The sequence below is a fragment of the Sphaerodactylus townsendi genome, linkage group LG04 (genome assembly GCF_021028975.2).
Source record: "Sphaerodactylus townsendi isolate TG3544 linkage group LG04, MPM_Stown_v2.3, whole genome shotgun sequence".
NCBI classification, from domain to species: domain Eukaryota; kingdom Metazoa; phylum Chordata; class Lepidosauria; order Squamata; family Sphaerodactylidae; genus Sphaerodactylus; species Sphaerodactylus townsendi.
The window spans coordinates 68,801,391-68,829,101 of record NC_059428.1 but is presented as its reverse complement, the minus strand read 5'-3'; the positions used below and the strand labels follow the sequence as shown (position 1 = coordinate 68,829,101).

At 55.5% G+C, this 27,711-nt stretch overlaps 2 protein-coding genes across 4 annotated transcripts in view; one reads left to right on the top strand and one right to left on the bottom strand.

The window, feature by feature from the left end:
• SH3BGR (SH3 domain binding glutamate rich protein) overlaps positions 1 to 9,816 on the bottom strand; it is a 34,036-nt gene extending 24,220 nt beyond the window's left edge. Inside the window, exon 1 of one of the 3 annotated variants that reach the window (XM_048495023.1) lies at positions 9,796 to 9,816. Coding sequence is in view for 1 of the 3 variants with exons in the window: in XM_048495022.1 (XP_048350979.1) it covers positions 8,761 to 8,805 (45 nt within the window). In the remaining 2 variants the exon portion in view is untranslated. Of the gene's footprint in view, positions 1 to 8,760; positions 8,902 to 9,795 lie in introns of those variants that run through there. The other 2 variants (XM_048495022.1, XM_048495024.1) reach the window with 2 other exon arrangements.
• Positions 9,817 to 11,690: 1,874 nt separating this feature from the next.
• Positions 11,691 to 27,711, top strand: part of LCA5L (lebercilin LCA5 like) — a 30,890-nt gene continuing 14,869 nt past the window's right edge. Inside the window, exons 1-3 of the mRNA XM_048494075.1 lie at positions 11,691 to 11,810; positions 16,788 to 17,248; positions 19,477 to 19,995. Coding sequence (XP_048350032.1) covers positions 11,785 to 11,810; positions 16,788 to 17,248; positions 19,477 to 19,995 — 1,006 coding nt within the window. The 5' untranslated portion in view covers positions 11,691 to 11,784. The remainder of the gene's footprint in view (positions 11,811 to 16,787; positions 17,249 to 19,476; positions 19,996 to 27,711) is intronic.

Below are 27,711 nucleotides of genomic sequence, written 5' to 3'. Positions count from 1 at the left end.
GTGGGTCCCCATGTCCAAGAGATCAGAGGGCATCCAGGTCTGGACAGAGTGGTGTTGCACCTGAAGAACCAGATGCAAGACCTGGGGGTGCTCCTGGATTCTGCTTTGTCCCTGGAATTGCAGGTGGCAGTTGTGGCCAGGAGTGTCTACCAGCAGCTCTGACTGGTTCTCCAGATTCGCCCTTATTTGGACAAAAGGGACTTGGCCACTGTAATGCATGCTCTGGGAACAAAGGCGTAGCTGGGCCAGAGTGCGCCCAGTGCGCACTCTGGCTTCCCCCCCACGGCGGCGGCACCCCCCCACTCCCACTCCCACTCCCACTCCCACTCCCACTCCCACTCCCACTCCCACTCACTTAAGAAAATCGAACAGGCTGGAGAACAGGCCTTCCTGTTCTGGTGAGAACTACATTTCCCAGGAGACCCTGGGAAATGTAGTTCCCACCAGAACAGGAAGGCCTGTTCTCCAGCCTGCTCGATTTTCTAAAGTAAGTGTGTAGGGGGGCGCCGCGGGGGGGCCAGGGAAAGGGGGAGGGGCCGGGGGATTTTGCACCCCCCCACGACCCAAATTCATGCGCCCAGTGCGTAGTACCCAACCCCCACCCCCTGGGAGCTTCACTGCTGTCTGGGAACCTCCTGTCTTGACTACTGTAATGCGCTCTACATAGGTCTTCCCTTGAAGATGGTCTGAAAGTTGGTGCAAAATGCAGCAGCTAGACTGCTGACGGGTCAATCTGGCCAGTTACATATAACACCAGCCTTGAAAGAACTGTACTGGCTCTCTATTCACTATTGGGCCCAATTCAAGGTACCGACAATGATGTTTAAAGCTCTAAATGGCTCGGGCCCCACCTACCTAAAAGAACACCTTTGCCCATACAAGCCGGCCTGTACACTGAGATCAAGTGGGGAGGTGCTCCTGGTGATCCCTTCTGCTGCTGAGGTGTGGCAGAGAGGGCATGGGGGAGGGCTTTCTCCATGGGGGGATGCGGATGGGGATGGGGCAGTATAGAAACACACAAAATCCCCCTTGGGGATGGGGCGGTATAAAAATCTAAACAATCAATCAATAAATCAATAGTATGTCCTAAATCATGGAACAGCCTCCTTTCAGAAATTCGCCAGGCACCAATATTATATGTTTTCAGATGCCTGGTGAAAACCTTGCTGTTTACCCAGGCCTTTAGCAGTTCACCCCCGGGACCCTCTCACTGATGCCAGTCACAGTGGGATGGGGTGGGGTGGGGGATTTTTAATTCCTTTTAGCTAATTTTATGTATTGTTTTAACTATGTTTTTATTCTAATTTAAATTTGTATGTTTCAATGGAGTTTCATCCCCATTTGTTAGTGAGGCTATGGTATAGGGCAGGGTATAAATTGCAGAAATGAAATAAATGAAAATCCTACTTCTCCCTAGAAATCAGTTTTAAAATTGCCAATCTATACGAAGAATTGCTGGAAATTCCCCTGAATGTTGAGGCTCACCTAACTTGGTATGCAACAGCATCCACAGTTCAAAGTTAGTGAGGTATGAGGGGAAAAGGGAAAGTTCTTCATCCCACTGTCATCTTGAAGAGATGGAACCGTGAGGTCTCTGGAAAAGGGAAAGAGAGATGGGGGTGGGGGGGTCTTCCTTGGAAATAATAGGATCTTGTATCTAGCTGACTGATCAGGTACCCACAGTCTTTATCTAGGAATTGGAGAACACAGAGGAGAGGAAGGGAGTTTGTAAACCACCTTGAATCTCCTTACAAGAGAGAAGGTGGGGTATAAATCCACACTCTTTTCTTCTTGTTGTTCCCCACCCCCATTATTGTCACAAAGGGGTGGAAATAAGAATGTGAGAAGTTGAAGAATAGGAGAGAAAGAGAAGGATGCAAAGAGAAGGAGCGACCATTCGGAAGGGCTGGTTTGCAACCCACTCTCAGAGCCATTTTGAGTCTCAACTGAGAGGCTGGAAACACTGTGCTACCTGCCTTTCTGTTTTTCCTGACACAAACAAGAACACCTGTCCCGATCAAAATTACTGTATCAACAAAACTATGGATTAAAACCAAGCTCATAAAAATCTATTCAGCAGCACAGAAACATAATTCCCAGGAAGAAAAGAGGCTCATAAACTCAGCTCAAAGTCCACCCAAACAAATAGCTCTTAGATCACCAGAATATCAAGAACAAAAGGGGCAAATGAACATTAGGACACAAATATTTCCATAACTTCTGGGCAGCAATTGGAAGGCCATTGTGTGAAACAGAATGCTGGATGAGATGCAGTGGCATGGGGGGAGGAAATGGCGCCCAGGGCAAAACGGCACCCGGACCCCCCCCCCCCCCGGCAACCCTCATGGCACCCTGCTCTCCACCCCCATGGCGCCACCTACCCCCCCACTTACCTGAGTTCAGCCGGCTGCTTTTTGCAGCCAGGTGGGAAAAGCAGCCTGGTGGGAACTACACTTCCCAGGAGACCTTGCAAGCCCCAACTCGCTCACAAGGTCTTCTGGGAAGTGTAGTTCCCACCAGGCTGCTTTCCTTACCAGGCTGCAAGAAGCAGCCGGCTGAACTCAGGTAAGTGGGGGGGGGGGCCTTGGGAGATGCAGTGGGTCAAGGCCCAGACACTTCTGGGAAGGAGAAGGGGCATGGCTAGGCCTCGGCGCAACATTTACATGCCATGCCAAGGCCCAGCCATGCCCCTCCTTCTTTCTGGAAGTGCGAAGGGTGATTTTTCTGCCCCCCACGTGACTCTCATGGGGGCGCCTAGGGCATTTCTCCCTTGATGTCCCCGTGGCAGTTACACCTGTGACTAGATGGACTACTGGTCTGAGCCCACCACTCCTCACCTTCTTAAGAGCAGAGGTGGATTGAGGGGAAACTGCACCCGGAACACATGCTGCGGCATCACCTGCCCCCGCCACACCCCCTCGACGGCCTGGCCACGCCTCTGCTGCAGCTCCGCCCAGGACATCGGGGGCCCCGCCCCATGGGCGCTACGGCACTGCTTAAGAGCATGTCACATAAGTCTTCTCAACTCCACACTGACAATACAACTGGTCTCAAGTAGGTCCAGCTGTGAGACATACCTATCTTTAAGACCATAAACTGCCTGAAACTAAAGTTATAACTATGCTATGCCATTCTATACCCATAAATTTCTGAGGTAGGCTAAGCTGAGAAGGTGTAACTGACCAAAGTTGCTGAGTACACTTTCTTTCTGATTGGGGATTTGACACTAGCTGCACCTGTGTATGGTCCAGCATCCTAACCTTCATATTACATTGGGTCAAGGTTAATCTCTGAGAAACTTCCAGAATTAGGGTTCATTCATTCAAAATTTTATAGTCAAATACATTACAACCTCATGTTGATGGTTGGTAGTGAATGATGGGAGAGGAAGTAAGGAATGTTTTCACTCATAATTCCTTATTGCAACTGTCACTTAAAATTTATTACTTTGTTCACAGATTCTTCTACTATTGTGTTTAATTATTAATCACTTTCTGTTCTTTCAGAGTTATGTAGCTGCAGATTTCCAGGGGAGGGGGCTATATTTACTACTTTTGTTTGTTTACTACTTTTTGTTTCCCCATAAGGAAATGTGGTTTGTCAGCAGTATGGCTATTGTTTCAATGGAATAAAAAAATATGATCTAAGACAGAATACTGATCTAAGATACAATAAACTGCATAATCTGTTAGGAGGATTTTCAGTTTAGAAACTGATCTCTAACAGCTTTATAGCCCAGCAGATTCAAAAGTCTTTTAAACATTCTCCCTCTTCTTAGTTTATGCAGCCTTCCTTGGCTGTACTTTTTCCAAATTTCATGCTAACTGGCTTTTCAGCATATGTCACACTCTTTTTATGAACAGCAATCTGTATTCTGCTGAAACAATCTATGAATCAAAGTAAAGTGATATTAAGGATAATTATAGCAGGAATTCCAACCCCTTTCTTTCATAATCCCCCTTGCCTAGGAAAAAGTCCCCACAATCTACTCTATACAATGGCTTGAATGACAAGAACAGCCTTTTTTTCTAACAGCTGGTTTGGATGTCACCAAAAAAAGAGGACTCACAGCTGTAGGTTGTCTTCTATAAACAGCTGGTGCCAACAACCAGGAGGAAACAAATTCTGCCCCTGTAACAGAGGCTTAATGTGTGGAAATGGGCAGGTGAAGCTTTTCAGACTGCTGTAAATATATCATCACTGGTAGACCCATACTATTAAGTTCATTAAAGGAGAAGGATATTTTTCCTCAAGATTGCTGGCAACTCTACTCACTTTGATTCACAGTTAAATCAGAACAGATACTGAGAGGTCTGTGAATGGATTCTCTCAGCCAGTAGAACCAATGTCAGGTCCTGTGGCTATACTGGAGTGGGGGGAATTCTGTCTCTCTGTAAGATTTCACTAATCAAAACCAATTGCCTCCAGGCTTTTTATTAAATCTCAGAAGAAAAATGTCAGACAAAAGACAGTCTATCCATCTTTCTCCCTTTGAAGGTTAATAACTGCATGGCATTGCAGTGATCAGGTTCAATCTGCAAACCAGCATAAGGGAAGTTAACCTTCTCACCTGCAACGGCAACATGGCTACAATCTGAATCACTCCTTTCCCCTCGCACTCATACAAAACATGCTTACTGTTACGATTTCAAAAACACTCAGGGATCTTCAAACATCATGTCTATTTGAAGTCACAGCACTTGTGATTCTTCAAGTATTGAGGTAAAGTTTTACTATTATGAAAGGGCAATGTACTCTAGTGGTTAAGAACATGTCTTGCCTTGAAAATTCTACAGGGTGACTGTGATTTGATGGGGGGAAAAAGACAAGGGATGCAGACATTTAAACCACCAAAGGTGGTTTGCCATTCCCTGTCTCTGTGTCATGCCCCTGGTATTCCTTGGAGGTCTCTCATCCAAATACTTGCCAGAGTTAAGACTGAAAATCTATGATTGGTCACGCAGCAAGTTTCCATAGCAGAGAGGGGATTCAAACCTGGGTTTCCCAGATCCTAGTCCAACATGTAATGTTTGCTTGTGTAAAAAACCCACTATAATAATGAAACCAATTTTGGACACCTTTATATTGAGCACGGATAAGCCACTGCATATTAAATATTATGCTTTGTATTTAGTTGTTAACTGATCCTTAAAATGTTTATGTTGCTTTTAAAGCCTCACACAGAAATGTTTATGGTACTTTTACACCGGTATATATAGTATAATCTGTTGGGGGAAATTATGCAGTTGGTTGATTAGTTCTTAGTGATTGCAGTTTATTTTATTGCAGTGAGTTAATATCTTAATATTGGGTATGTATTGTTTTGTGGCTTTAGTGCAATCACATTTTGCTAACTTCTTCAAGAATCTATGGACTATGCTCAAGGTATAAATATTTTTAATGAACAAACAAATAAAATAAATAATTTCTGTGCAGAGGAAACATACTAAAGCTGCCAACTGAATGACAAGGTTTGTGATTCCATTATCATTTAAATGTTGTATTCATCTCTAAGTACGAATTATTCTCTTGACAGAAACAGGACTAGTAATGATCTCAGTTCTAGTAAACATATGGTTCTGTAATGTTACTACGCTATGGCTATGACATTGAGATTACTTGTAGGGCTAGCTTTCCCAAATTTCATGAGCAACACAGCTGAGCAACACAGACTCAGCATCCTCAGAGGAAGAGACCAAGGAGTTAAGGTCACCAGTTGAGATGGCCTAGCACAACAAAGGAGAGCATAACATGGTCAGAGTAGCTGCTGACAAGCCGCACCAGACAAGCAGCACCAGAAGCCATCCTGCATGAACCTGCAATTGAAGTATCACACCCAGTCCCAGAAATAGTCAGCAGGCCTCCACTGGATAGGATGTGCATATAGATCCACAGCCCTTAAGGGGACACTCTCACTTTGCAGGAATGATGATGGCAAAAGGCCCAGCTTGAGGAGGCCCAAAGGAGGCAAAGTGCTTGACTGGTTGGAAACAGCTCCATGCCAGAGCCAGAGAATGAGATCACTAATTCTTTGCAGGATTCTGGCCAAAGCATAGTATACCAGCAGGACCTCAACAGAGCATCTAAGAAGAGGAAGAAGAAGAGTTTGGATTTATATCCCCCCTTTCTCTCCTGCAGGAGACTCAAAGGAGCTTACAATATCCTTGCCCTTCCCCTCTCACAACAAACACCCTGTGAGGTAGGTGGGGCTGAGAGAGCTCCAAGAAGCTGTAGCTAGCCCAAGGTCACCCAGCTGACGTGTGTGGGAGTGTACAGGCTAATCTGAATTCCCCAGATAAGCCTCCACAGCTCAGGCGGCAGAGCAGGGAATCAAACCCGGTTCCTCCAGATTAGATACACGAGCTCTTAACCTCCTACGCCACTGCTGCTCCTAAGCCTGATTACAAGGCTGTGGCTTGGGAAAACTACCTTGCTGGATCAAAAGGTCCACTAGGTGCATGACTGTGCAAGACCACTAGATGCATGACTAGGTGTATGACCTTGCCTCCAGTTCCAGTTCCTGGCTGCCAGCACCTGACGATGCTTCCAAGCCTTGCTTTCAAGTCCTGAGGACACTTCTCAAGAGGAGACTTGACTGGGCTGACTGACTACCACAGAACACCTTAAGGATAATAAGATTCAGTACATTTATTCAAGCACTTCACATTACCAACCACCTCATCCTTTTAGTTGAAAAAGCTGGGGATTTAATCCAGGACCATCTGTATGCAAATCAGATGTTCTAACCCTCAGCTATAGCTTCCCCCAATGGTATATATGTTTTGTAAACTGTCATTTACACATTCTAATATAGAATTAATGAGCCAAGTCAGAGAGTGGGGCTGAAACACCTTCAGGGAGCAGTGTGGCCTCACCTGATGTATTTGCCCCTCCACTGGTGCGTGGGGCATCCCTGCTGATAGAAAGGGCAAAAACACTGGTGGCTGGCCACCTTTCAGCTTCAAGGCAGTGAAACCCAGAAGCTGAGGCAGCTGCAGAGCTGCACTGGCATCTGATTGGACCCCAATGCAGGGTGGGGGTTGGCCAGGGCATTCCTGGGAATGGAGCTGATGTTAGTCAGCTTCCACCTCAGCTTCACAGGCAGGAAAGTCATAACCCAGGGCGCTGACTGACGCCACGCTTTCAGGTGGTGTAAGTCTACTTAGCCCTATGGAAAGCTTTCTGGCAGTGGGGTTTTTTTATTTTCTGCCTCCCCACACCGCTGGAAAGCCCTCTGGAGATGGCATGGTAGCACCACCATCCGCAGCCACCTCAGCTATGGATTGGGCTGCCCGCTTTAAAGCTATTAAGTTTATTAGGTATGAAGCCGACTGGTTTCAATAGACATGTTTTACTCTGGGCTGAATTATGGTTATAATGGTCAAAATGTACCTCTATATCAGAGCGAGAGACCAGATCTGTTCCATCTGAAGATGCCTCTTTGCTTGACTTTTATCAGTACTTGAACACACACTAGTGAGCTTGCTGAGCTTCTCATATTTATGACTTTATTCTGATTGTGACCAGAACACTGATCACTTAACCAGTGGCAGTTTCAACTCCAGTTGCAATTCTGTACATGGCCAGTTAACTCAATAACTATAAGCAGTGTTTGCATGTTGCAACTACAGCTGGGCATGCAGGAGTCAGTATAATTGTACCAGTAATGAGAAGGAAATAACCTGTGAAACAGAGATGCCATGCCTATACATCACTGGCAGCATTTGATGTACATGGGAGCCCACCAGGACCTTGGGAGATCTGCCCTCATGCACATTAAATGCAACTTGCTCAGGAAAAGTAATAACCTTTTTTTCCTTCTAGTCATTTTCAGTCCTTCTGGTCTGGAAATTTCTTGAGGTAGTGTGAGTATCAACGCACAAGCAAGAGCCAGTTTGTTTAGAAGCCTCTCTGTGCTGGATTGCTGAGGCAGGACTGCAATTTGAGCTCATGCGGGAACTGGATAAAAAAGGAAACAGTCCTTTCCCAGCTCCCACTGCCCAATCTTGTCTCTGCACACCCTCTGCTCACTCGGAACATAAAGGCTCTGGTCACTTACAACAGCTACATCCCAAACTCTTATGGAAATACAATGTAGACTATTTTATATTAAATGTGAGAAGATTTTAACAATAAAATTTGGTCAATGTTTTGGAGGTTTCCTCTTTTATGGAAATCAGTACTACTTACCTAGCAAATATTTCCCAAAATAAAAGGTAAGATTGTTTCCCTGCACTGCAACCAAACTGGCTCTATTTCTCCAATAATAACAGTAAAGTCTCAAAATACAAGTAAAATTTATGAAACATATTAAAATTACAGAATACGTATACGTTAAGTATGTGAATGTCAAAAAATTACACTGCTTCAGTATACTTCTTTCCATACTGAGTCTTTTATAAAAACTACTGAGCCTTGTGGAATGAAGAGTAACATACATGGTACTGTAAGGTTTTGTAGACTAATGTCCACACACTGAAGTTGCCACAGAGGTACAGTGCAATCCTAAACAATTACACCATACTAAACCAACTGGCCTCAATGAATTTAGATAGGTGTAACTGTTTAGGATTGCAATGTAACACAGCAACCTTTCTGAAATCTGCAAAAATTCAGTACAGTTTCTCCTTTTCCACAATATAGATCCTGTGGTAAGAAACTCTACCACGCCCCTTTCTTAGTCAACAAGTACTTCCCAAAGCTTCTGGAAGCTAACAGATAGGCGTGCAGTGAAAACATAAATCGCATGAAAGTACCTACCGCTGTAGACCCTGAGGACGTTGCTATAAACACTTTGATCACCATTTTGATGACAGCCACAGGGAACTAACAGCCCTAGCAGGCCTGCTGTTTCAAGTACTCACAAGAATGGGAACAGCGACCTAGGCATGCAGCAGCTCAGCAAGCTGACAGAAGAAACCCAAGAGTCCAGCTGGAGCCCTGTCATTCCTCCCTTCTCCAGTTCATTGGTTCTTGGGTATTTTGGGAACAGGCCAAGCCACAAGGCGATTGGCTAGTAACAGTATCCATTTCAGAGGGACTGACACCTGCCCCCAGACTCATCACTTTAGAGTGACCGGTGAAGCCCTAAAAAGGCAAGGGCCAGTAACACACCAATCAAGCAGAGCAAAAAGAGGAGAGAGGAGAGTTCATTGCTAGAAGAGCTCACAATACAGGGCTATGTTTTATAGGATTTTCCCCCTCATTCAGCTTCCAGATTCAATGATTTGTAAAGCCTCTTGGAAAAACAAAAATGCTTCAAGCTGAATGTTCTGGTAGAAAACTGGACAAAACCTTATTTCCTTTATACAAAAGTATGAACTAACTATCGCGAACACTGAAACTCCCTCCCCAGCACATTATTCCAGTTACTGGATTTTAAAGTACTGCTTTTATATCAGGGTCCACATGAACTCAAAAAACCGAGTCAGACTTTTGATCTATCAAACTCAGTATTATTCACCCTGATTGACACCAAGCATTCCAGTAATCTCAAGTCCATCACATCATTTGCTACTTGGTTCTTATAAGATGCTGAGGCTTCCTGCATACATTATAAACAGATGCTCTACCACACAGCCATCCCTTTGCAGCACAGTGGTCTTTGATGTGGCCTAAAATCCATGGCACCATTTAATCTAATAAAATCTGCAACATCTCCTGCACTCCATTTGACGCTGCTTTCAATCCTGCAGTGGAGCCTTTGCCATCATGACCCAAAACATCACCCCCCTCTCCAATTTGTTTATGGTACTGAAAGGCAGCTTACTACTTTACATTTCAGGTATTCCTTACCAAATATATTACAGCCCTCCTGCTTTAAGATTTTTTAATGGACCCACATGATTGGTTGCAGTTTGTCAGTGGAGTCAGATGTCCTAATTAAGATGAAAAACAGATTAGATTATCTACACCTTAAACCCTCCTGAAGACCTCCAATATGTTATTTGCAATATGTTATTTCATTGTTTCATTCATAATCTGCCTCTCTGGTGTCTTTCACCACGGATCCATTGGGGTTTTGTGATTGTCCTATGGTTGCCAACCTCCAGGGGGAGCCTGGTGTCCTTCCAGAATCACAACAGTTATCCAAATGACCATGATTGGAGTAAATGGCAGGTTTGGATGGTGGACTCCATGGCATCACATTGCCTCTAAACTCCCTCTCCACCCCCAACTCTACTCTCCTAGGCTCCACCCTCAAATCTTCAGGAATTTCCCAACCTGAAGTTGGCACCCTGGATTTCCCCGTTGCTGGTGCAGCTGCAGATATAGAGCAATTCTAACAGGATTTCCACATGTCAGGTTTTTTTTCACAGGTTCCCTACCCCAGCCCTCCAGCAGCAGCCACCACCCACCCTCCTAGGCAATGGGGCTTCTGCAATTTAAAAACACACACACACATTACATAAGAACATAAGAACATTAGTACTAGATTAATGTTATATTGAAATACCTTTGTAACTTTAGGTGTATCTGGCTGTCTAAATTCCCAACTGCATTTCTTTTTTTTAAGTACTCTCTTCAAGTTCGAAGAGAACAGAGTACTTTAAAAAAAATACTCTCTTCGATGATATGCTCTTTTCGTTATATCTCCACAATGTGATGGGTTAGAGGCTTACTTAAAACCATGAAAGCTGAAAAGTCAGAGAACATATTACATCTATTGTTACAACAGCATTTAATTTAATTCTTCGATTTATAAACCGATATAATGATATTCCGATTATAAATCGATATGATTATATTTTAGGTTTGATTTTTTTTTTTTAGATTTCCTGGTAGCAGGGGAATAAAATGGATGTGGGGAGAACAGAGTCAGGGAAAATGTTTGTCCTACCTATGGGCTGGAAAATGCTGATTTTTCTACCTGAATACCAGCTATTCAGTTTTTACTGCAATCTTTCCCAAAATTACTAAGCAAAGCAGGTTTGAGAAAGATAAGAAGAAAGCCAAGGAAACCGCGTGAGCTGTATAAATGTACCAGGACGGGGGCAGGGGCGGGGGGCGCTTTCCTAAAGCATTAAACTTGGAGCAGATACCAAGAGTAGGATACAATAAAGACATTACAATACATACAAACAACAGTGCAATAAAACGATTACATAATTAAACAATAATAAAATAAAAACAATATCCAATAAACAATACAAAAGACAGGAAAACTGTTTAAATGTTAAGACATCAAAATTAGTCTCCAGTTCATTTTATATAAAGCGTCCTCCTGAACTTCCCTGTTTTATTGAATGTTTCCATATCAAATATCCTATTAATGTTTCAAATACATTTTTCTTGTAAATTACAGGAAAAAGCTGGATTAGTCGGAATTAGTCGGAAACCGCAGAACTTCTCCGCCCCTTTTGTTCTATTAATTATACTACAAGTCCCATGATTCTCAGCGAGGTTCTTCAGTTGCCATAGCATCAAGGATTGGAAAACAATTTCTTCCGTTAAAGTTATCAAACGGACCAGGTACCGTGAACAGAGAGGCTGGGGCTGGAAACTTCTTTCTGTTTAAGTTTAGTACAGTTCTCTAACTTGTGCGGGAAAATAGCGTTATTAGCGGACCATAAAGGGCCAAACAACATGGGGGAGGGGGGAGGAGGTCTAATGTGGAGCACATTGAACCGGTGAAAGTTTTCCATCCGTGCGGTGGAACGGAAACTGCGCTCGCTCTTGTTTTGCCGTTGAGTCACAGCCCATTTGTGGCGACCTGATAAGAGTTTGGGTGCGGCTTTTCTCTTACCTTGCCCTGTTGTCACCCCAGCGGAGAAATGAGTGCTGATGCCCTTGCGAGTTTCCGGTGTTAGGTACGGATAGATCTTCACGGTTCAGTGAGATCATACAAAACACCTTTTCCTAAATCATGCAACTGGTTTTTAAAACACTTCACACAGTAATTTGAGCCTGCTGAATGTTTCAGTTAGCATTCTGACTTTGTCTGAAGTCCTTTGAGAATATGTCTACCTCTCTCTTCCATCTCTCTCTTTTTTTTTTTTGGTTATTTCTTCCCCCTACCTCTTTAATTGCTACATATTATCCAAGTCCTGTTTTTGTTCAATTGTTCTTGGTAACTTTTCTCTGCTCTTCCACCCTGCTTTTCTATTATGAGGACTATATTCCACAGCCTCTTATTTTCTGCTTTCTACTACTAAACCTTTCTAAAATGAAGACCTACTCATGTTTACTTTTGGGGGGGGGTGTATCTACAAATTGACCATTAATCATGCAAGGCATGTTTTAAAAGGTGTTAAAGCAGATACATAGCATTCAGGATCTCTGATTCTTTTTGTGGGCTTCTTCAGTAGTAAGAAGTAACGTAAGAAGAGCCATGCTGGATCAGACCATCTAGTCCAGCATTCTGCTTGCACACTAGCCAACCAGCTGTATCTAGGAGGCCCACAAACAGAAAGACTTCAGCAGCAGCATCTTGACTATTCTCCCCAGCAACTGATTGAAAGAGGCATACTACCTCTGGCAGTGGAAGAGTAGATATCCTTCATAATTAGTAGCCACTGAGTTTCACAATTTAACTATACACAAAGCAGTAGTGTGGAGAAAATTGAACTGAGGCTGACTCTCTTGCCATCTGATGGTCTTGAGAAGGAGCTACAGTTTTATAATATGGACCTACATTTCTGAAACTCATAACTAACATAACAATACTAACTTTTGCTTGTACGTTAATATTAATACTTCAATACACTAATACCATCATTTTAATTTAATCTTTTAAATTTCTCTCTCCCTTTTTGGGTTTCCTTTTTTTCCTAATATAGTTTTTTTTAACAGAGTAACCTATCATAGATGTAATATTTTTCTGGGTTTTTTAACTGTTTGTTTCCCCCTCTTTTTCTCTTTTCCTTTTTTCTCTTTTTTTTTCTCTTTTATCTCTGTAATCTTTTTACACAATTTTGAATTTTTATAAGCTGAGAAGGCTGAGAGATTTAATTGATCATTAATTGGTGGTTTATCTGGATTGACTGAAATGTTTGAACTATCTGGGCAGAAATGCCCAAATGGTAGTTAATGGGCAGAAATGTCCATATCAACTGATTACGTGAAATTAGTGTATTATTGGAATAGATGAAAAACTATTGTATTAGAAAAGATGAAAAAAATGGCAGTATAAATTCATTTATACTGTTGAGTAGGTATTGCATAAATAAATGCACAAAGAAGAAAAAATAAAAATCTAAATGGCAACAGGAGCATGACAAAAAACTGAGAAGATAAGGGAAGATGAGGAACAAGACACTTTATAGGGAATTGATAAAATTTCAGAAATGTTGATACAGCAAATACAGTGATAAATGAAATTAAATAATCAGAAGAAAAAATCAAGAAAAAATCAGACAAGCTGAAAAGAACACACAAAAATGAATTCAACAAGAAGAGAACACATGGGAGAAGATACAGAAGAAAGTGCAAAGCATGAAGTACGAGATATCAATAGTACAATCAGAAATCAAAAACTATACACAAAAATACAAAATTTGGGGAAAGTAAAGGGAGAAAGGTACCGCCTCCCCAAGCCCCACCCACACCTTGGCCTCCCCAAGCCCCGTCTTCAGCCTGCAAGCCAGCCATACAAGCTGACGGACAGAGTAAGTTGCAGGGGCAGCTGCACTTACGGAGGACACCCCCAGCTGAGCAGGAGACAGCAGGCACCAGACAAGGGAAGGAGGGGAAAGGACGGCAGAGGGAGGGAGGGAGGGAGGGAGGGAGGGAGGGAGGAAGGAAGGAAGGAAGGAAGGAAGGAAGGAAGGAAGGAAGGAAGGAAGGAAGGAAGGAAGGAAGGAAGGAAGGAAGGAAGGAAGGAAGGAAGGAGGGGGCGGGGAAGGAGTGTCCTGTTGCACATCCCAAGTGCGGGGAAGGAGTGTCCTGTTGCACATCCCAAGTGCAACTTGCCGTCGATGGCATCGCCGCTGCCATCTATCCCGCCCAAGCGGGATGAGTTGGCCCTTATGTGCAATGAGTTGGCCCTTGCTTGATCTATTGCAACTTGGTTCTTGCCCTGGAACAGATTCTCAAAATGCTCTCACAGTGCAAGCATGAAATCATCAAAAATCTCTAACTATGTCACCTTCAGGTCAAATAGATACACTAGCCATGTGACCACCATGCCTTCCAGCAATGCACCGACACATCAGCTGACATTGGACAGAAAAGTCCACCCCCACTCTCGCATGAATTCTTCCACTTGTATCAAGACATATGGGAGCTTTTCCAGGGACCCATCGAAGGAAACTTTTAACTCGCAGACTACTGCAGGACACCCTGCTGGCAGTGGTGGTGATGGTGGCAGCATGGCTGGTCCCTGCATGGGTGATACAAACTGTAAGAGTTGTTGGTGTGGCACCCCCGGTGGTGCTGGCACAAGAACTCCACCTGCATCCCCTCTCCAGTCGTCCTGCCATTCTGAGGTGGCAGCAACTGCACGCACCTGATCCCCATCGCTTGCCACCAAGAGGAAACATGGCTCTGAAGTACTCCTTGAGTTCCCACACTTCATGTTGTATCGCAAGCAACTTCCATTCCAGTCTGGCCCACTTGGGATGCGATGGGTGACTGCCTCTAATGTGGGCATCTCACTCGGCCAGTGTATGTGGTCTTTGCTTTCCAGGTCAGGCTTCTCCATGTCAAAATTGTAGCCCTACCAGTGCCTCACCGCATGCCGCTGTCTTGTCACCTATCATGGCTGCCTCTCCCTGGGGCCAGACCACTCCTCTTCCCACAGTACTTTGATATGCCACTCACTCATCACACCGCTCTCTCTGCCATGCTCCAACAGCTCCAGAGCCTCAGTCTTCATCTCCCACTCTGCTCAATCTGGAGTGGAGCCCTTGTCATCAGCCATGATGTGTTGCAGGGTTTCAAGATCTGTCAAGCCTTGCAATAACCAGACTCTTGAATTCAGAAATCAGTTTATTGTCAGGATACCACGAACAGCATCAAGCAGGCTTTGCTGGAACTGAATTCCACTGAAGCATTCTTTGGTTAATATCTTTTACCTCCCTCTAGCTCCCACCCTCGGGATCGCAGCGAGGTGAAATCCTTAACAGCAGAGCAGAATTTCAAAGGTCACCCCAAAGGTGCTGGCCAAAGAGTGAGAAAGTTGCTGTGTACCTAAATCAAAGGAAAACAAGCCAAAGTTTCCCACGTGGTCACTTGCTCCTGCCATCACCACCCCCTGCCAAGTTTCATGGCAAGAACCAGGGAAGAGCTGAAATATTAACAGGTCTTAACAGGGTCTTGACAATATCAAATAACACATTTTATGATTTCTGTAAGATTATTAAGATAAGTATTTCATGGCCATTACTATATATTTTAATGTTATCAATAACAGCTATTTCAATTTATTGTCTAGTTACTCTAGCAAATTAGCTGTCATTTTCAGAGGCATGTCACAGTAAAATGTATTTCTTTTTGTGGAGTGATTATATGGGGTATGTGTTTTGTGGGATTTTTAAGTTTTTAATTTAATATCCCACCCTCCCCAGCCGAAAGTCAGGCTCAAGGCTGCAGGCACACATATTTAAAACAATTATAACATTACAAATAATAAATTACTAAGTTAAAATTTTAAAATCCTCCAACACAGATGGCAGTTTCCCATAATTAGCCACATACGTTCCCACACTTACCTGCAGCAGAAACCTTTAATGCATTTAAGTAAAATAGATAGAACAATCTGATACAATTGAGAAAAGTTATATACACTTGCGAAATTCAAAAAATATATAGGAATAAAACATCAAGAAAAACTGGTAAAAAACAGAATACAATTAAGAACACTTTATAATAACTATACAAAGGAACTTGGCTGTTGACTCCAAAACTTCTCTTGACCCATTATCTAAAAGAAAAAGGGTTTTCTGTTGATCCATAAGATCACTGTTGGCAGGCAGTCAGGGTATTAACAGTTTCTCCCTGGTCACAGAATATAAAGGGCAGTGATGTAAAATATGGTGGACAGACTCTTCACAGTTCATATTGCAAATGCAAAATCTTAATGGCACGGTATTTTTAATTCCCTACTAAATCTTAAAGAGGATGGCATGATATTGCATCTCACCAAGGAGGTCGCACGTCAAAACTTTGGATCTGAAAGCAAGTATAAATATCTAGCTATACTCATTTTTCTCAAAGGAATCCCTAGATGCGAAGGCAAGCAAAATCTACAAGCCTGGGCAATTAGAGTCTGGTATGCCAGATCATAGAGTCTCTCTTTGATTTCGCAAAACATTTAGTTGGGGGTCAGCATTACTAAAGATTCAAATGATAATCCCATCCTCACTAGTTTGGACTCAATAAAGGTCTACCATTCAGAAGACAGGCGTGTACTTAAGGACTCGTAAGAAAGACTCTCAGTTTCATGATTAAGACAAAGATGTATCCAATATTTACAGGTGATGGGCCAGGCCCTAGTTTCCAGTAAGTGCTGTCCAGTTCCCAAGCAGAGAGTGGTATAAGGCACCGAATGGAGCATGCCAAGTTCTTTATAAAGAAAATTGGATTGAATATTCCTTTATGAAGAATTGAATATAAATAATTGAATATAAAGATTGAATATACCTCTGGAAAAAAAATCATGTAATAAATTAGACTAATGTTATGAATGTTTATTGGTATGGAGTCAGGAGGAAGGCATGAACTGCTTCCCATAGCATAATAGCTTAATCCTTGAGCTAGCAGTAACAAATAGCATAATTTCAAGTTTTAATTTAAATATTACTTTTTCAGTTTTATTAATAACTGGCAATCCTTTTGACTTTCACTAGGTTATGTCTATTGATCATGATGTACTGTAACAATGGAATAACAGCTTCAGATGACAAATTCCTCCGTTTTATAGTCCAAGAAGGTGATCAATGTGAACAACATGCAAGAAATGAAAGCCCAAGTGATTCCTCTAGCAGAATCTATAAGGGAACCCAAAGCAACAGTACGAATGAAGTTAATAATTGTAACAAATCTACCAGTCATTATGGAAGTGGATGTTTTCAGCTTGACCATTCCAATGACTTTCATGCCACTGCTTCCAGAAGAGCTAGCAGCAATAGCAGTAGTCCAGAACAGAATAACTGTGAAAGTTCTCAGTTGTACAGTGACGACTTTCACACAGATTCTTCTGAAACCAGGAGCAGCAGCAGGAGCAGGAGTAGTAGTCATTTAGATCAACCAGAAACCAAAACGGAGGAATTACCAAAGAAGAAAAGGGGAAATAATCACCCAGCAAAAGGTAAGAAGACATTTGGCAGCACTAGTCATTAAATTGGTGTGTAGATGACAGATTACTGTTACATTAGTGAAGTTCAGGAGGTCAGGAAACTGTTCTTAGCTGCAGCAGAAGATAGGACTCACAATAACGAGTTTAAATTACAGGCAGAAAGGTACCGGCTGGATGTTAGGGGGGAAAAAAGTACAGTAAGAGTTGTTCAAAGTGGAATTGGCTACCTAAGGAGGTGGTGAGGTCCCCTTCACTAGCAGTCTTTAAGAAGCAGTTGGACAAAGACTTGGCAAGAATGCTCTGGGCTGATCCTGCAGTGAGCAGTGTGTTGGAATAGATGACCTGCATGGCCCCTTCCAACTCTATTGTGGATTCTGCACAGCTTATTTATAATGAATTGCAATCGTTATAAATTCATTTGTTTTCCATTCATAAAAAGGGAAAATGAGTTCATTTATAACTATTGTCAATCGTTTTAACTATGATATGCAGAATGAGCCTATGATTCTATAGTTAAATTGTCTCACTAACACTAGGGAGACTTGAGTTAAAGATCCTGTGCACTATCCAGAACACCTTAGATGAAGGGTGGGGCACCAGTTTCATGGTTGTGACAAACAATGGAAGCAAAAGGAGATGCCGCTAATTACTTCTTTTTGGGTAGGGATAGTAAAAATGCGCCAACTGAGTTGCCCAATGGGTTCATACTGAAAGAGGAGGACTAGTACATTAGGATCTGAGAAATTGTTTTAGGTTTTCCGTTTGTCCTAGCTCAGTGGTTCTCAACCTTTCCAATGCCGTGACCCTTTAATACAGTTCCTCATGTTGTGGTGACCCCCAACTCTAACATTTATCCATTTTACAGATGGAGAACACTGATGCAGAGAGTCTTAGGTGATCCCTGTAAAGGGGTTGATCAACCCCCAAAGGGATCCTGACCCCCAGGTTGAGAACCACTGTCCTAGCTCATTGTTGTATATTAACACAGTTCATTTGGGGGGAAAATAATGGCCTGTAACCTGTTTTTGACCCAGCAAAGTTTGAAGGCTTTCTCAAGCTTAAGAAAACTTTGTCCAACTTGCATGTTTCTTCTGCTAGAAGAGGAAAAGCCATAAGTTAAAGGAAGGCTACTTAGGCTGAAAGAAGGTTTGAAACTGCTGGTAGGAATTGCAGGATACAGACCATTTTATTCAATTGCACTAAATTTGTGTACTAAATTTGCAGCTTATCCACCAAGAAATCTTCCCCAAAGAACTCCAACCCCTTAATTGATTTGTGTATTTGTAGACCACCTTCCAACCACAAAAGTTCCCTGTCATCAACCAGTGGATCAAGTCAAGGTCTAGGAATTAACAATGACTTTCTCTCTTGCCATTAACAAGATGCTAAAGTATTATGATTTCGGTAACCTTTTTGGTTTTGTTTCTGGAACTTTTGACTTTGCAGCGCCTTTAAACAAAAGGTATATTGGAACTGGTCAGCATTTTCAGCAGTACTTTATTTTCTATAAAGTTTAGTGGTAGTAAGCAGGCCATATAAATTTGAATGCTCCCGCTGTTTATCCCACAGCAATCATGACTCTTTCTCTGTACTAGTTAACTAGGTAAACTATTCATCCCTTCAGTTCTGCTACTTTGCACTCCAGAATGTATTCTTTTGCCTCTCATTTTTCCTCCTGGCATTTCTGGAAACCACCCATTGTGCTTGTTGTATGTAATGCCTGGAGCTCCCCATTCCATAGACATGTGATATATGTAACTTAGTATGTGTGCAACTCAACACAATAAATATCACCTGAACCTATCTGCATATATTTCTGACTCTGAGGGAATCTACATCTCATAAGTCTCTAACAGCTTAAATGTTTTTTTACCTAGTTATAAGCATGAAATTCTGGCTTGGATAAACGGTGTTTTTTGGAGAGGTGTCCATGAAGTGAGAAGCCCTGTTTTGAGAATCTCAAGATCTGTTCATTAATAGAGCTATAATTTTTTGAGAGAAGCATTAATAGAAATACACTTGTATCAGACATAAACTAGACAAAATACATCAGTGACAATGACTGTGCAGTAGATATGAAAGCCTAAAGTATTTAAACATTTCTTTGCCTGAATTACGTTGTTTCTAAAATTATAATTGATATCCAAAAATATAATCCAATACTGGGTCTAGAAATTATATAGACTTATTTGTAGCTCTGTAGTCTAGTCTTATGCTGTCTTGGTTTGATTTGAGCATAGGAGGAAAGAAGCCAGTTATGAAGAAACAACAGCAAAAGACTTCTTTTGCCTATGACACAGCTAGAAATATCCAGAAGAAGAGTAATGTGGTTCACCGTATATTGTCAGCCAGACTTCTTAAAATTAAGGACTTTAAAAATGAACTGGGTGTTTTGAAGAGTAAGTTGGAAGAATACAATATGGAAAACCAGTTTTTAAAGCGTCTCCAGTACCGACATTTAAAAATAATAGCAAAATATGAAATTGGAGAGGCGAACCTGCCCGATCTGTTGGAAAAACACTGTCGAGAAGTGGGGACTCTAAGAGTGCTTCTCAGGAGGTCTCAGGAGAAGGAGCACATTGCATCTAGGAGGCTTAGAGAAACGGAAGTACAACTGCTGAAGACAAAAGACGCTTTCCACATACTGCAAAAACTTTGTGAAGACAAGGATCTTGCTGAGAGAAGGGAACTGCAGTGCAGAGTAACAGCCCTTACTGAAAGAATTGAAGCCAGTGATAAGAGAATCCAGGTAACACTCAGTATGCCAAAGCATTTTCACAACTGAAATATTCTATGTGAGGATGATGCTAGAGTTCTAATGCATTGCTCAGATGCAATTGTGGCTTGTGGGTATCTTGGGAGCACCCTTTCAGATGGGAGATAAAGTGATTTTCCTTAAGCTTGCTGGGGCAAATTAAATAGTATTATCCAAGCCTCAGTATCTGCAACTGATACCAGAGGGTGTTATTTTTGATTAAGTATGCTTGGTACCACAGTCTTAATCTCAATTCCTTGTAAAATGAAATGCTCATGAAAAAACACCCCATTGTGGCTAAAATCATTTAGAGGATCATTCATCAATTGCAGTTTTTAAATCAGTAGTATATTTAAATTCTGGACATCAGAATGAACCTAAGGTATGTGTTAACAGGCCTCAGAGCCCAACATTCAAAAAACTATCCTAAGCTTATAGCATGCGCTGATATACATACATAAGTTCTGTCTGAAAGAGGCCTCAGTAGTATATAGGCATAAGTGTCAAACTCACAGCCCTCCAGATATTATGGACTACAGTTCCCATCATCCCCTGCCAGCATCCTGGCAGGGGATGATGGGAACTGTAATCCATAACATCTGGAGGGTGGGGGGGGGGGGGTGGGGGGGGGGGGGGGGGGGAGGGGGGGGGGGGGTGGGGGGGGGGGTGGGGGCGGGTGGGGGAGGGTGGGGGGGGGGGAGGGATGGGGGTGGGGGGGGGTGGGGGCGGGGGGGGTGGGGTGGGTGGGGGGGGTGGGGGGGGGGGGGGGGGGGGGGGGGGGGGGGGGGGGGGGGGGGGGGGTGGGGGGCGGGGGGGGTGGCGGGGGGGGGGGGTGGGGGGGGGGGGGGGTGGGGGGGGGGGGGGGTGGGGGGGGGGGGGGGTGGGGGGGGGGGGGGGTGGGGGGGGGGGGGGGTGGGGGGGGGGGGGGGTGGGGGGGGGGGGGGGTGGGGGGGGGGGGGGGTGGGGGGGGGGGGGGGTGGGGGGGGGGGGGGGTGGGGGGGGGGGGGGGTGGGGGGGGGGGGGGGTGGGGGGGGGGGGGGGTGGGGGGGGGGGGGGGTGGGGGGGGGGGGGGGTGGGGGGGGGGGGGGGTGGGGGGGGGGGGGGGTGGGGGGGGGGGGGGGTGGGGGGGGGGGGGGGTGGGGGGGGGGGGGGGTGGGGGGGGGGGGGGGTGGGGGGGGGGGGGGGTGGGGGGGGGGGGGGGTGGGGGGGGGGGGGGGTGGGGGGGGGGGGGGGTGGGGGGGGGGGGGGGTGGGGGGGGGGGGGGGTGGGGGGGGGGGGGGGTGGGGGGGGGGGGGGGTGGGGGGGGGGGGGGGTGGGGGGGGGGGGGGGTGGGGGGGGGGGGGGGTGGGGGGGGGGGGGGGTGGGGGGGGGGGGGGGTGGGGGGGGGGGGGGGTGGGGGGGGGGGGGGGTGGGGGGGGGGGGGGGTGGGGGGGGGGGGGGGTGGGGGGGGGGGGGGGTGGGGGGGGGGGGGGGTGGGGGGGGGGGGGGGTGGGGGGGGGGGGGGGTGGGGGGGGGGGGGGGTGGGGGGGGGGGGGGGTGGGGGGGGGGGGGGGTGGGGGGGGGGGGGGGTGGGGGGGGGGGGGGGTGGGGGGGGGGGGGGGTGGGGGGGGGGGGGGGTGGGGGGGGGGGGGGGTGGGGGGGGGGGGGGGTGGGGGGGGGGGGGGGTGGGGGGGGGGGGGGGTGGGGGGGGGGGGGGGTGGGGGGGGGGGGGGGTGGGGGGGGGGGGGGGTGGGGGGGGGGGGGGGTGGGGGGGGGGGGGGGTGGGGGGGGGGGGGGGTGGGGGGGGGGGGGGGTGGGGGGGGGGGGGGGTGGGGGGGGGGGGGGGTGGGGGGGGGGGGGGGTGGGGGGGGGGGGGGGTGGGGGGGGGGGGGGGTGGGGGGGGGGGGGGGTGGGGGGGGGGGGGGGTGGGGGGGGGGGGGGGTGGGGGGGGGGGGGGGTGGGGGGGGGGGGGGGTGGGGGGGGGGGGGGGTGGGGGGGGGGGGGGGTGGGGGGGGGGGGGGGTGGGGGGGGGGGGGGGTGGGGGGGGGGGGGGGTGGGGGGGGGGGGGGGTGGGGGGGGGGGGGGGTGGGGGGGGGGGGGGGTGGGGGGGGGGGGGGGTGGGGGGGGGGGGGGGTGGGGGGGGGGGGGGGTGGGGGGGGGGGGGGGTGGGGGGGGGGGGGGGTGGGGGGGGGGGGGGGTGGGGGGGGGGGGGGGTGGGGGGGGGGGGGGGTGGGGGGGGGGGGGGGTGGGGGGGGGGGGGGGTGGGGGGGGGGGGGGGTGGGGGGGGGGGGGGGTGGGGGGGGGGGGGGGTGGGGGGGGGGGGGGGTGGGGGGGGGGGGGGGTGGGGGGGGGGGGGGGTGGGGGGGGGGGGGGGTGGGGGGGGGGGGGGGTGGGGGGGGGGGGGGGTGGGGGGGGGGGGGGGTGGGGGGGGGGGGGGGTGGGGGGGGGGGGGGGTGGGGGGGGGGGGGGGTGGGGGGGGGGGGGGGTGGGGGGGGGGGGGGGTGGGGGGGGGGGGGGGTGGGGGGGGGGGGGGGTGGGGGGGGGGGGGGGTGGGGGGGGGGGGGGGTGGGGGGGGGGGGGGGTGGGGGGGGGGGGGGGTGGGGGGGGGGGGGGGTGGGGGGGGGGGGGGGTGGGGGGGGGGGGGGGTGGGGGGGGGGGGGGGTGGGGGGGGGGGGGGGTGGGGGGGGGGGGGGGTGGGGGGGGGGGGGGGTGGGGGGGGGGGGGGGTGGGGGGGGGGGGGGGTGGGGGGGGGGGGGGGTGGGGGGGGGGGGGGGTGGGGGGGGGGGGGGGTGGGGGGGGGGGGGGGTGGGGGGGGGGGGGGGTGGGGGGGGGGGGGGGTGGGGGGGGGGGGGGGTGGGGGGGGGGGGGGGTGGGGGGGGGGGGGGGTGGGGGGGGGGGGGGGTGGGGGGGGGGGGGGGTGGGGGGGGGGGGGGGTGGGGGGGGGGGGGGGTGGGGGGGGGGGGGGGTGGGGGGGGGGGGGGGTGGGGGGGGGGGGGGGTGGGGGGGGGGGGGGGTGGGGGGGGGGGGGGGTGGGGGGGGGGGGGGGTGGGGGGGGGGGGGGGTGGGGGGGGGGGGGGGTGGGGGGGGGGGGGGGTGGGGGGGGGGGGGGGTGGGGGGGGGGGGGGGTGGGGGGGGGGGGGGGTGGGGGGGGGGGGGGGTGGGGGGGGGGGGGGGTGGGGGGGGGGGGGGGTGGGGGGGGGGGGGGGTGGGGGGGGGGGGGGGTGGGGGGGGGGGGGGGTGGGGGGGGGGGGGGGTGGGGGGGGGGGGGGGTGGGGGGGGGGGGGGGTGGGGGGGGGGGGGGGTGGGGGGGGGGGGGGGTGGGGGGGGGGGGGGGTGGGGGGGGGGGGGGGTGGGGGGGGGGGGGGGTGGGGGGGGGGGGGGGTGGGGGGGGGGGGGGGTGGGGGGGGGGGGGGGTGGGGGGGGGGGGGGGTGGGGGGGGGGGGGGGTGGGGGGGGGGGGGGGTGGGGGGGGGGGGGGGTGGGGGGGGGGGGGGGTGGGGGGGGGGGGGGGTGGGGGGGGGGGGGGGTGGGGGGGGGGGGGGGTGGGGGGGGGGGGGGGTGGGGGGGGGGGGGGGTGGGGGGGGGGGGGGGTGGGGGGGGGGGGGGGTGGGGGGGGGGGGGGGTGGGGGGGGGGGGGGGTGGGGGGGGGGGGGGGTGGGGGGGGGGGGGGGTGGGGGGGGGGGGGGGTGGGGGGGGGGGGGGGTGGGGGGGGGGGGGGGTGGGGGGGGGGGGGGGTGGGGGGGGGGGGGGGTGGGGGGGGGGGGGGGTGGGGGGGGGGGGGGGTGGGGGGGGGGGGGGGTGGGGGGGGGGGGGGGTGGGGGGGGGGGGGGGTGGGGGGGGGGGGGGGTGGGGGGGGGGGGGGGTGGGGGGGGGGGGGGGTGGGGGGGGGGGGGGGTGGGGGGGGGGGGGGGTGGGGGGGGGGGGGGGTGGGGGGGGGGGGGGGTGGGGGGGGGGGGGGGTGGGGGGGGGGGGGGGTGGGGGGGGGGGGGGGTGGGGGGGGGGGGGGGTGGGGGGGGGGGGGGGTGGGGGGGGGGGGGGGTGGGGGGGGGGGGGGGTGGGGGGGGGGGGGGGTGGGGGGGGGGGGGGGTGGGGGGGGGGGGGGGTGGGGGGGGGGGGGGGTGGGGGGGGGGGGGGGTGGGGGGGGGGGGGGGTGGGGGGGGGGGGGGGTGGGGGGGGGGGGGGGTGGGGGGGGGGGGGGGTGGGGGGGGGGGGGGGTGGGGGGGGGGGGGGGTGGGGGGGGGGGGGGGTGGGGGGGGGGGGGGGTGGGGGGGGGGGGGGGTGGGGGGGGGGGGGGGTGGGGGGGGGGGGGGGTGGGGGGGGGGGGGGGTGGGGGGGGGGGGGGGTGGGGGGGGGGGGGGGTGGGGGGGGGGGGGGGTGGGGGGGGGGGGGGGTGGGGGGGGGGGGGGGTGGGGGGGGGGGGGGGTGGGGGGGGGGGGGGGTGGGGGGGGGGGGGGGTGGGGGGGGGGGGGGGTGGGGGGGGGGGGGGGTGGGGGGGGGGGGGGGTGGGGGGGGGGGGGGGTGGGGGGGGGGGGGGGTGGGGGGGGGGGGGGGTGGGGGGGGGGGGGGGTGGGGGGGGGGGGGGGTGGGGGGGGGGGGGGGTGGGGGGGGGGGGGGGTGGGGGGGGGGGGGGGTGGGGGGGGGGGGGGGTGGGGGGGGGGGGGGGTGGGGGGGGGGGGGGGTGGGGGGGGGGGGGGGTGGGGGGGGGGGGGGGTGGGGGGGGGGGGGGGTGGGGGGGGGGGGGGGTGGGGGGGGGGGGGGGTGGGGGGGGGGGGGGGTGGGGGGGGGGGGGGGTGGGGGGGGGGGGGGGTGGGGGGGGGGGGGGGTGGGGGGGGGGGGGGGTGGGGGGGGGGGGGGGTGGGGGGGGGGGGGGGTGGGGGGGGGGGGGGGTGGGGGGGGGGGGGGGTGGGGGGGGGGGGGGGTGGGGGGGGGGGGGGGTGGGGGGGGGGGGGGGTGGGGGGGGGGGGGGGTGGGGGGGGGGGGGGGTGGGGGGGGGGGGGGGTGGGGGGGGGGGGGGGTGGGGGGGGGGGGGGGTGGGGGGGGGGGGGGGTGGGGGGGGGGGGGGGTGGGGGGGGGGGGGGGTGGGGGGGGGGGGGGGTGGGGGGGGGGGGGGGTGGGGGGGGGGGGGGGTGGGGGGGGGGGGGGGTGGGGGGGGGGGGGGGTGGGGGGGGGGGGGGGTGGGGGGGGGGGGGGGTGGGGGGGGGGGGGGGTGGGGGGGGGGGGGGGTGGGGGGGGGGGGGGGTGGGGGGGGGGGGGGGTGGGGGGGGGGGGGGGTGGGGGGGGGGGGGGGTGGGGGGGGGGGGGGGTGGGGGGGGGGGGGGGTGGGGGGGGGGGGGGGTGGGGGGGGGGGGGGGTGGGGGGGGGGGGGGGTGGGGGGGGGGGGGGGTGGGGGGGGGGGGGGGTGGGGGGGGGGGGGGGTGGGGGGGGGGGGGGGTGGGGGGGGGGGGGGGTGGGGGGGGGGGGGGGTGGGGGGGGGGGGGGGTGGGGGGGGGGGGGGGTGGGGGGGGGGGGGGGTGGGGGGGGGGGGGGGTGGGGGGGGGGGGGGGTGGGGGGGGGGGGGGGTGGGGGGGGGGGGGGGTGGGGGGGGGGGGGGGTGGGGGGGGGGGGGGGTGGGGGGGGGGGGGGGTGGGGGGGGGGGGGGGTGGGGGGGGGGGGGGGTGGGGGGGGGGGGGGGTGGGGGGGGGGGGGGGTGGGGGGGGGGGGGGGTGGGGGGGGGGGGGGGTGGGGGGGGGGGGGGGTGGGGGGGGGGGGGGGTGGGGGGGGGGGGGGGTGGGGGGGGGGGGGGGTGGGGGGGGGGGGGGGTGGGGGGGGGGGGGGGTGGGGGGGGGGGGGGGTGGGGGGGGGGGGGGGTGGGGGGGGGGGGGGGTGGGGGGGGGGGGGGGTGGGGGGGGGGGGGGGTGGGGGGGGGGGGGGGTGGGGGGGGGGGGGGGTGGGGGGGGGGGGGGGTGGGGGGGGGGGGGGGTGGGGGGGGGGGGGGGTGGGGGGGGGGGGGGGTGGGGGGGGGGGGGGGTGGGGGGGGGGGGGGGTGGGGGGGGGGGGGGGTGGGGGGGGGGGGGGGTGGGGGGGGGGGGGGGTGGGGGGGGGGGGGGGTGGGGGGGGGGGGGGGTGGGGGGGGGGGGGGGTGGGGGGGGGGGGGGGTGGGGGGGGGGGGGGGTGGGGGGGGGGGGGGGTGGGGGGGGGGGGGGGTGGGGGGGGGGGGGGGTGGGGGGGGGGGGGGGTGGGGGGGGGGGGGGGTGGGGGGGGGGGGGGGTGGGGGGGGGGGGGGGTGGGGGGGGGGGGGGGTGGGGGGGGGGGGGGGTGGGGGGGGGGGGGGGTGGGGGGGGGGGGGGGTGGGGGGGGGGGGGGGTGGGGGGGGGGGGGGGTGGGGGGGGGGGGGGGTGGGGGGGGGGGGGGGTGGGGGGGGGGGGGGGTGGGGGGGGGGGGGGGTGGGGGGGGGGGGGGGTGGGGGGGGGGGGGGGTGGGGGGGGGGGGGGGTGGGGGGGGGGGGGGGTGGGGGGGGGGGGGGGTGGGGGGGGGGGGGGGTGGGGGGGGGGGGGGGTGGGGGGGGGGGGGGGTGGGGGGGGGGGGGGGTGGGGGGGGGGGGGGGTGGGGGGGGGGGGGGGTGGGGGGGGGGGGGGGTGGGGGGGGGGGGGGGTGGGGGGGGGGGGGGGTGGGGGGGGGGGGGGGTGGGGGGGGGGGGGGGTGGGGGGGGGGGGGGGTGGGGGGGGGGGGGGGTGGGGGGGGGGGGGGGTGGGGGGGGGGGGGGGTGGGGGGGGGGGGGGGTGGGGGGGGGGGGGGGTGGGGGGGGGGGGGGGTGGGGGGGGGGGGGGGTGGGGGGGGGGGGGGGTGGGGGGGGGGGGGGGTGGGGGGGGGGGGGGGTGGGGGGGGGGGGGGGTGGGGGGGGGGGGGGGTGGGGGGGGGGGGGGGTGGGGGGGGGGGGGGGTGGGGGGGGGGGGGGGTGGGGGGGGGGGGGGGTGGGGGGGGGGGGGGGTGGGGGGGGGGGGGGGTGGGGGGGGGGGGGGGTGGGGGGGGGGGGGGGTGGGGGGGGGGGGGGGTGGGGGGGGGGGGGGGTGGGGGGGGGGGGGGGTGGGGGGGGGGGGGGGTGGGGGGGGGGGGGGGTGGGGGGGGGGGGGGGTGGGGGGGGGGGGGGGTGGGGGGGGGGGGGGGTGGGGGGGGGGGGGGGTGGGGGGGGGGGGGGGTGGGGGGGGGGGGGGGTGGGGGGGGGGGGGGGTGGGGGGGGGGGGGGGTGGGGGGGGGGGGGGGTGGGGGGGGGGGGGGGTGGGGGGGGGGGGGGGTGGGGGGGGGGGGGGGTGGGGGGGGGGGGGGGTGGGGGGGGGGGGGGGTGGGGGGGGGGGGGGGTGGGGGGGGGGGGGGGTGGGGGGGGGGGGGGGTGGGGGGGGGGGGGGGTGGGGGGGGGGGGGGGTGGGGGGGGGGGGGGGTGGGGGGGGGGGGGGGTGGGGGGGGGGGGGGGTGGGGGGGGGGGGGGGTGGGGGGGGGGGGGGGTGGGGGGGGGGGGGGGTGGGGGGGGGGGGGGGTGGGGGGGGGGGGGGGTGGGGGGGGGGGGGGGTGGGGGGGGGGGGGGGTGGGGGGGGGGGGGGGTGGGGGGGGGGGGGGGTGGGGGGGGGGGGGGGTGGGGGGGGGGGGGGGTGGGGGGGGGGGGGGGTGGGGGGGGGGGGGGGTGGGGGGGGGGGGGGGTGGGGGGGGGGGGGGGTGGGGGGGGGGGGGGGTGGGGGGGGGGGGGGGTGGGGGGGGGGGGGGGTGGGGGG